The sequence below is a fragment of the Cannabis sativa genome, chromosome 5 (genome assembly GCF_029168945.1).
Source record: "Cannabis sativa cultivar Pink pepper isolate KNU-18-1 chromosome 5, ASM2916894v1, whole genome shotgun sequence".
NCBI lineage: Eukaryota > Viridiplantae > Streptophyta > Magnoliopsida > Rosales > Cannabaceae > Cannabis > Cannabis sativa.
The window spans coordinates 15,058,997-15,068,365 of NC_083605.1; the positions used below are offsets into that span (position 1 = coordinate 15,058,997).

The window sequence follows — 9,369 nt, forward strand, 5'->3', positions numbered from 1 at the left end:
AAAATGCGTTTTTTCTTCTGTTTTTGTTATTGTATAGTTCCCTAAAATAACTGTTGTCCAATATTAAATTAAACAAGTCATGAAAGGTTTGATTGATGATGCTATATATATTAATGTTGTCAAAGATTCTGAATATGAATACACCGGTTCTCACTTGGGTTGGTCTAATAAATCATCTTGACCATTGAATTTTTTAGGTGCGTTGTACTTTGTAGTAGCACAATTTGGAATAGTACTCGAACAAACAAAAATAGCAACATATTTCTAAAGCCATTTCCAACCACTTGCCCGATCCCACAATAGGAAGATAAAATTAAAATTGGCTACAGCTTATTCACACAATGCCATACTCTTTTTAAGTGGTGTTGAGATGTAATATAATACAATATTCTATTTTTTTTATATATATAAAATAAAAGGTTGATGCTATTTCTTTAGGAACTAATTTTACTGCCAAGATCACACTAATTTTACAAAGAAAATCCCCACACACTAGCCGCAGCTTCTTGTTACTCTTGTCAACAAATCAGAAAAACAAAAACACCACCCCATCGCAGCCATAACACCTAGGTTGAACTTAACATGAAAAAGGCACTATATGATACATACACGACCCAAAAATCAGTAGAGAAAAGATCTCGTGGGTGTCCTCTAATTTTGTACAACCAACCCAACAACACATCAGATTAATCCCACAATTCTTGTGGTCTAGTTTCAACAGACAAGTGAAGATCTAAGAGAAGTGGGCAAGTGTGTGCAAGAGGACCAACGAATGACTGATTCTGTCACTATCAAATCAATTTTCTCATGCTCGCCAAGCCCAATCGTGTGATTTCTCTTGCTGTGAATGCCTGCTACCTTGGACCAACATGTTAGCCCAGCTCTTTTAGCCTCACTTGGCTTGCTGTTCTCCAGATGTGTAGACAACATGAGCAACTTTTCCAAGCTTGCCCCTGATTTATAAAAGAAGATTATGATTTGGACACAATAGCTACATGATAATTGTACAGTTCAGAATAATTTAGGTACTCGAAAATACCTTCATGTATTGCTTCTACTACAGATGTGTTCGCTGAAACCTCTTCAATACAATTTGTTTTCTCGACAACAGAAGCAGGGCTGAAGAATGCAAAGCTTGGCATTGACGGAATAGGTGAAGAAACATCAGTACCAATACCAATGGATTCACCACAGCTGCGAAACGAAAAACCACCAGATGCTAAGCAAGGAGTTGACGGTTCCACTAGGAATGAAGAAAAAGATGATCTGCATGTGAATGCAGGTGACTGAGTGTCGTCAGAATTAATTAGTGATCCATTGCCAAAACTGGGGTCTTGATTTCTCGACATGAATGGAGAAGAAAATGAGCAGCCACCCTCATCCCACGCTCCACAACTTTGACTTGCACATTGACTTGGTTGTTGAGGCTTTGATTCATTAGTAGTCATCCATGAATGATCTACAAAAGGGCAAAGTCAAATTCAATGAAAAGACAAATGGGAAACTTTAGGAAGTATATCTTCTTTTTGGTTCCTAAACAATGCAAGACATAGATTGCTAATTAAAAATTTGAAAAGGGTAAGACTAAAACATGAAAAAAGGAGTACATCTAACTGATATCAAAGCAAAAAAAAAAACGACTATTAAGTTCCGTATTAAATATTATAACCCCGGCCTAATCAATTGACATATTATTTTGATGCTTCAACCAGGATTCACTTTGTTCCTATCAAATAAATAAAAAAGTAAAAAAAAAAGAGGATCCTCTTAGTAAATTGACTGACGATGAACTACTATCCTATTAGGTTCAACAATTCCATAAAAAGTTTGATTTTAGTTTTTAAATGAAGTAACAACAGATCTATGATTCCAACTTTAATCACAAATGTGAGATGCTTTTCAATAAGTAGTGTATTTGTTCCACCTACCTAAAACCTGCTGAGCACTAAGCCTTTGACAAGGATCTGTACAAAGCATTCTCTTAATCAAATCTGTAGCTGACTCTGAAATATGATCCCAAGGATTAGATGGGAACCTAAGATCAGCTACCCTGACGGCATCAAAAATCCGTGACTTAGTTTTTCCCCAAAATGGAGGGATGCCACTGAGAAGAATGTAAAGGATTACACCGGCACTCCAAACATCTGCAGCCTGGTTATAGCCCCCAGCAAGTACCTCTGGAGCTATATAAAATGGACTCCCAACTAACCCATGTAAATTCTGTCCTGTTTCAGCAAAAATAAATAGCATAAATAAATCAAATTCCTAAGAAAGTATCAGAGAAAACAGCAAGAGAATTAAGTTAGATCAAGAAATTACCAGGCTTGATATACGTTGCAAGTCCAAAATCTGCCAATTTAATTGGAGATGATGATGCTTTTGTGGCCAGGAGGATGTTCTCAGGCTTCAAATCTCTATGAACAACCCCATTTTCATGACAATATAAAACCACCTGCATGAGATGCCTGAAGAGAACCCTTGTTTCACACTCGGAGAATCTCCCATGCTTCTCTAACTTGTGGAAAAGCTCCCCTCCAGCACAAAGCTCCATAACCAAATGAACATAGTCTTCCTCTTCGTAAACAGCCTTTAGATCTACAACATTTGGGTGCCCAGATAGCCTTGTCATAATCTCAATTTCAAGCTTGACGCTCCTCACATCATCTGAGGTCACCAGTCTATCTTTAGCAATTGATTTGCAGGCTAAAGCTTCTCCTGTTGACTTATCAGTACATGCCCTGATAACACCAAACTGCCCCCAACCCAATTCCACACCAAGTGTGTACTGATCTTTCAGATTTGAGTTCTGATTTGCCTCCAAAATTGTTGTGTTTAAGTTTGCAACTTTGTAAGAGTTGCCGAGCCATGTTGATGATGATGGTTCACTGCTGCTGTTGCTAAGAGCAACAGCCATACCAAAATTCTCTCGAAACAAACACGAATGAGAATCTCAGCCTCCTCTCCTCTAGCTTTCTAGTATCAAGATTCTCTTCAGCTTTTTAAAAAGGCAGCCCAACTCCCCCAATCAAACAGAAAAGCTGAAATTTCTGTCAGTTAATAGATTGCTCCCTTTTTGCTTATATACGCATTAAAATAGACCATACGTAATTCAGGATAAAAAGATACATGCTTCTTCCACGGTTGTTAAAGTTGACAATGACAGTGAACGTGAAGAATAAGGTACCACGTATCTGGACAACGTTATACTATATCACAAACCTTACAAAGAACGAGGCAAAACCATTGGCTGGGATATCACATGGATCTGCAAAAAGAATGTTAAAAAGAAAAATTTAGTCTCACGCATACAATAAGAGAACAGAGAAAGAAAGAAGGTTTATACTTCAGATTGAATTAAGCCATCAAGTAAACGAGACATCACTGCATCAAACCTTGTTATTCTATAATTTAAAAAGTTCATATTTTTTTTCCCATTACTTTTGGAAAATTTTCATATTTTTTTTTTTTTTGGCATTTTATGGGATGTCGACATCGTTCAGCTTAGGCTTAGAAAACAGAACTCGAACTAGATTCTCTCACACAAAACACATAACTCATTAACAGAAGAATCTTAAGATTCACTCAAAGAAAACTAACCTTAAGTATCTAAAACAACCCACAATCTACTCAAAGCAACTCGCCACTAATCATGAACTAAGAACACTAAATTGACAGCAAAAAAAGAAGAAAAAACAGCTAAACCAAATTGACCCATTAAAATTAAGCAATAAATAGACAGACCCAGATCCAAAATTTTCCATTTTTACCATAGGGATGAAATACTTGAACTCACAAGCGCGCTAATGCATATGTATGTTTGTAAGTATACACATATAATTACAACACAAAAAAAAACAAAAAAAAGGAAGGCAGGCAAGGACCTGATCTTAGAGAGAAAAGGAAAGAGAGAAAGGAAGGAAGCACTGAAGCAGTCCGTTGGAGCAGTAGTTGAGTTGTCCAAGACAGAGCTCCTCCTGTCTCGTGGGCTCTCTTTGGCTTCGTCTCCTCCTCCTTTAGTAGTTCGCTAAAGTAAAAGAAACTAATAACTCTCCCCTTCTTTTTTCTTTTTTGAAATGGCCACAAACAACGAAGACCTCGTTACATTGTCGAAACATTATAGCAGGCTTAGTCTAGTAGAAGCCCCAAACCATGGGCCTCTCGAAATGGGCCAGTCCAGTCTATATTTGAATGGGCTTGGCCCAATTTCTCAACATCCGCGCGTGGGCGAAAAGGACACGGTTGCGTACATGGTAAAGTACAACGATAGCACAGAAGAACACAAATCGGCTTAGAGAGTCAGGCCACGCAGTGTCAGGGCAAAACAGTAATTTCAACTTCTTCAGCTACCGACGATTCGTCTCGGTGACGAGGCTCGAAATTTTGTATAGTAACATCACTCTCTCCTTTCTCCAGTTTCCACTTCCCTTCTCCCACTCATATAATTACTTTTTTGGCACCGTAATTGAAATTAGGGCTTTTGAATTCAATTCTTTCCCAATAAAATAATCAGAACCGAATTACATATTAGGGGTTCTGTTCTCTCAAATTTTGCGCATCAGATTTGAGTGGTCGTTTGGATTGAATCAATTCCAAATCTTGGCGGAAGTTTTAGGTTTTGTGGGAGAAGTTGGATTGGATTGGATCAGAGTTAAAGAAAAGCTAATGGATGTGGACGGAGGGGGAAACAAGCGCGTCTTTCATAGGCTGACCGGTCCCTCCTCTGACTCGAAGAACCAAAAGGTCTGTTACCATTGGAGAGCGGGCAAGTGCAATCGCTTCCCCTGCCCCTTTCTTCACAGAGAATTACATCCCCCGGCGGTGCACCCTCCTAATGGAACGGCGCCGTCTTCTTCGAAACGCCACCACGCCTTTGCCGCCTCCGCCGAAGATCATTCGGGTCCCCGCCGCGTCCCGCATAATAACACTTGGGGTAGAGTCCATGGCGGCAACGCCGGTGGCAATAAATTTGTCCGTAAGACGGACAAGGTTTGTAATTATTGGATTCAAGGGAACTGTACGTATGGTGATAAGTGCAAGTTTTTGCATTCGTGGACTATGGGGGATGGCTTCTCATTGTTGACGCAGCTGGAGGGGCATCAGAATGTGAGTTCGATGGATTATGGTTGTCATTTATTGAATTAATTTAACTTATTTGATAACAACTAACTGTTGCTTATCTAAAATTGTTTGTATTTTTGTGTTGTGAGATTTATGGTATTGTTTATGAGTAGGTTGTCACTGGAATTGCTCTGCCATCTGGGTCTGATAAGCTTTATACTGGTAGCAAAGATGAGACAGTGCGGATATGGGATTGCCAGTCTGGACAGGTATTTGTTCTTTCCTTCTTTTCTTCTTTTTTTACTTTCAAATAATAATAGTAAATATAACTTCTCCCTCACTTCTTTGGCTTCAACTGTCCGGGAATAGGATAAATAATGCTTTATATTAACGTTCCATAGCTTACTTGTGATTTTATTCATGGTGATGATTGGGAATGCTCCTTCACTTTTCAACATCTTCTTGAGTTCAACTTTTGATGAGATTTTGCCAATTTCCCAGCTTAATAAAGCTATAAAAAGAGCACCCACAACTTGCAGTTTTGGTTTGACATTTAAGTTAGTGGAAGTAATTGAAGGAATACTTGGTTTGTAAAGTAATTTTAAGTCGCTGTTGCTTCTTTCAGCTATATGGTTCTGATTCAACAATAATGTGATGGCTGGTAATATTAATTTGACACCTTTTTTCTGCTTATGTTGGGTGGATCACGTCTTGATACATGAATTTACATGCCCAACTCATGTAAATCTTATTTCCAAAACCAAATGAAGTATTGCTGTTTGTATTTCGAGAATAACTTTTTTTAATTATTATTGTTTACTCTTAACATTTTCTGATATTGTTTTAAACAACCAGATAAGCAGTAGCATTTTTATTTGCTTGAGATGACTTTCTCTCAAATTTCAGAACACTAGCTGTGTTAGAATTTAGTTACTCATTATTTTCTTTGTCGTGGAGTCGAGAGCAGTCTGATTTACTATCTGCAGTTTTTGTCTATGGGTATTCGGTGTGTCCCTAAAAAGTTATTTTATTATTACAGTGCGCAGCTGTTATTCAACTTGGCTGTGAAGTGGGCTGTATGATCAGTGAAGGTCCTTGGATTTTTGTTGGTATGCTGAACATGGTGAAGGTAATGCAGAGGTTTTGTCTATCCTCTACTTGTTGTCTCTGCTTGTGTTAGCAGTAACAATGGAATAAAATTCTTATACACAAGACTTGTGATGATGATAATACAGGCATGGAATACCCAAACTAACACAGAATCGAGTCTTACTGGGCCTGTGGGGCAAGTGTATTCCCTTGTTGTGGGTAATGAGTTGCTCTTTGCTGGTACACAGGTAATTATTTTTCTATGACAAGTTTGCTTTACTTTGGATTATGAAATTTTGCACTATTCTCTTAAAAAGTTTGGATCTTCGATGAATATATTCCTTCTCTTACTTTCTATCTTTTTTTGCATATCTGATAGACATATTATAAGTTAGAATTTCCTTTGCCGCAGGATGGATCTATACTTGTGTGGAAATTTAATGTATCTACCAATTGTTTTGAACCACTCACATCACTCAAAGGTCACTCACTTCCAGTTGTTTCATTAGTAGTTGGGGCTAACAGGCTCTACTCGGGTTCCATGGACCATTCCATAAAGGTAGGTTAGTTATAGTAGTATTATTCTGTTTCATCTATCATTTGAATTCGGTTGTTACTGCATATATTTATATGTTTATTTGCATTTGCATATTTTCCAGGTTTGGAGCCTTGAAACATTGCAGTGTTTACAGACACTGACAGACCATAGTGCCGTGGTTATGTCTGTTCTTTGCTGGGATCAGTTTCTTCTATCATGTTCCTTAGACCAAACAATAAAGGTCTGTCATCACTTCTATAGCATATACATGTCTTTAAGTACCGATTATGTCACAATATTGATGTTTGTAGTTTGAATGTGTTCGTCACTTATTTTTTTTCACTAGTTTTTTCCATCCTTTTGGCAGGTGTGGGTTTCTACACAAAATGGGGGCTTGGAAGTAACATATACTCACAATGAAGAGCATGTAAGTTATTATTTGTTTGGTGCTGTTATAAATTTTAGCCTGGTCATCTATGCTGTAGTTTATATATATAGATAGGTCTATGAGGTCCAAAATAGCCTTTTGTTGTTTATTAAGGCAACTTTGAGAGTATGTATACAACTGTGACCGAGTTTGTCAGGGTATGCTGTTAAAACGGCATCATTGTTGAAAAATATGGTTTTTCTGGGTGATATTTGCAGACAGTCAACGCAGTATCTAGGTTTGAGAGATCTATCACACACGTGTAACTTTAGTTCTGTAAATTGTTGCAGGGTGTTCTTGCTCTCTGTGGTATGCATGATTCAGAAGGAAAACCGGTGTTGCTAAGTTCTTGCAATGACAACTCTGTTCGCCTCTATGATCTGCCATCGTGAGTCAATGATTTAGTACATGCCAGTTTCATTTACAAAATTTCAAATATGAAGGGAATATGTCAAATACTATTCTTGTCTACAGAAACATTTTTAGCCACAGAAGTTGGAAAATATTAGTAATGTTGCATTACTTCTATGGTTGGAAATCAAAATATTAGCCGGATCATTAATTGCTCTAAATTAATTTTCATGTACATCTCATTCTTGTCTCAGGTTTACCGAGAGGGGAAAATTTTTCTCGAAACAAGAGGTACGATCAATTCAGGTAGGCCCTGGTGGCCTATTTTTCACCGGAGATGGAACGGGTCAAGTGAGAGTATGGAACATGGTAGCTGAAACAGCTTCCACTGCCTAATAGAACACATTATAATGGGTGGACACTATGTATCTTGATTAATTGATGATCTTCTTTTTCCCGCACCTTTCATAGGACCACCGTTTGTAACATTTAGGTTGGAGAAGGAATAATATTTTTTTTCTTCCCCTGGTTTGGGATTGAATTGAGAGTTGAGTTCTTGGGTTTTGGAGAGGTAGAATTTAGTGCTATCAACTTACTTGTGTTGGAAAATGTTGTCATAGAGAATGTTTTTGTCCCACTTCGAGAAGTTGTAATCTTCTTAAAAATAGAGCTTATTTATAGCCTTATTGTATTTTAACTGTTCACTGCAGAGATTTGTTCGTAAGAGAGTGAGCTATTCTCATCTGATTATGAAATCACTCCATGAATTCTCGGCCTGATTAAATAAAACAGAATGGAAAAAAAAAAAAAAAAAAGCAGAATTCATACATGTTTCCATCGAGACTCCATTTCTTCATTTTACTTCTCCAACGTGACTGCATGTAACACCATTTTATTTTGCATATAAAACCATTTTATTTTACCTTGTGGGCTATAATTTATATTTATAAAATAGGTTATTTTTAAAAATATGGGAAAAATTATTAAGGTTATAATAAATATGACATAAAAAGTAAATGCCACTAAATATGTTGTTATCTAACCAATCAAATTAAAAATATAGTTTTTTTAAAGAGAATTTGAATTTAAGATTCATAAAAAAATAAAAACTTAATTGAATTACTATAAAAAATATTAAAATTCTTTTCATATTTATTTTTTAAAAACATAAAACAAATGAAACTACAATAATTGTCGGAGTTGTCACTCGTGCCGGAAAAGTCATAAGAGTTTGATGTCGGCACCGGAAAAGTCATCGGAGTAGCTGTCGATGCCGGAAAAGTTACCGGAGTTGACGTCGGCGCTGAAAAAGTCATCAAAATTAGCATTGTCGCCGGAAAAATCACTAAAAAACTGGTTTCTTGATGAAGAGACCAGTTCTTGGTGATTTTTCCGGTAATTTTACCAGCAACAATGCCAATTACGACAACTATTTCGAAGTTTGCTGTCGGTGCTGAAAAAGTCGTCAGAGTAGCTGCAGGTGTCGGAAAAGTCGCCGGCGGCGTAAAAAAAAGTCGTCAGAATTGGCATTGTCGCCAGCAAAATCATCGAAAAAATCACCAAGAAAGTGGTTTCTTCATCAAAGAACTAGGTTTGTCACACAACAATAATAAAGATTATGAAAACAAAACAAAAATGGTATACAATAAAAATAATTGAAACCAGTTTCATCAATCAACCAAATGGAGAAAAAAACACAAAAAAAATACTCATAAATATAAACAAAACAACACACAATGTACAACAATAATCTAAAACAAAATATAAGTGTGAAAACCAGTTTCAAACCTAGAAACAAAATAATAAAAAGAAACCTAAAATAAAAAATATACAATAACATCATAAAATAGAGCAACCTCATTACACAACCCTTAAAACCTATAAAACCAGTTTCGAACATATGAAC

At 36.8% G+C, this 9,369-nt stretch overlaps 2 protein-coding genes across 3 annotated transcripts; one reads left to right on the forward strand and one right to left on the reverse strand.

Annotated features, from left to right (window-relative positions):
- Positions 1 to 429: 429 nt before the first annotated feature.
- On the reverse strand, positions 430 to 4,091 carry LOC115716671 (calcium-dependent protein kinase 26-like). 2 transcript variants are annotated; one of them, XM_030645522.2, is made up of 5 exons: positions 3,882 to 4,091; positions 2,320 to 3,265; positions 1,929 to 2,225; positions 1,040 to 1,459; positions 430 to 953 (listed from the first exon to the last, which is right to left on the reverse strand). In XM_030645522.2, the coding sequence occupies exons 2-5, from the start codon at positions 2,912 to 2,914 to the stop codon at positions 715 to 717; spliced, it is 1,551 nt and encodes a 516-aa protein (XP_030501382.2). In that variant the 5' UTR covers positions 2,915 to 3,265; positions 3,882 to 4,091; the 3' UTR covers positions 430 to 714. The 2 variants fall into 2 exon arrangements, with proteins under 2 accessions (XP_030501382.2, XP_060971447.1); XM_061115464.1 differs by having other exon boundaries at positions 3,768 to 4,091.
- Positions 4,092 to 4,246: 155 nt separating this feature from the next.
- LOC115716672 (zinc finger CCCH domain-containing protein 48) lies at positions 4,247 to 8,184 on the forward strand. Its single transcript, XM_030645523.2, has 9 exons — positions 4,247 to 5,103; positions 5,232 to 5,327; positions 6,098 to 6,187; positions 6,294 to 6,395; positions 6,560 to 6,706; positions 6,807 to 6,926; positions 7,053 to 7,112; positions 7,403 to 7,500; positions 7,718 to 8,184. The coding sequence occupies exons 1-9, from the start codon at positions 4,663 to 4,665 to the stop codon at positions 7,857 to 7,859; spliced, it is 1,296 nt and encodes a 431-aa protein (XP_030501383.2). The 5' UTR covers positions 4,247 to 4,662; the 3' UTR covers positions 7,860 to 8,184.
- The last annotated feature ends 1,185 nt before the right edge of the window (positions 8,185 to 9,369 follow it).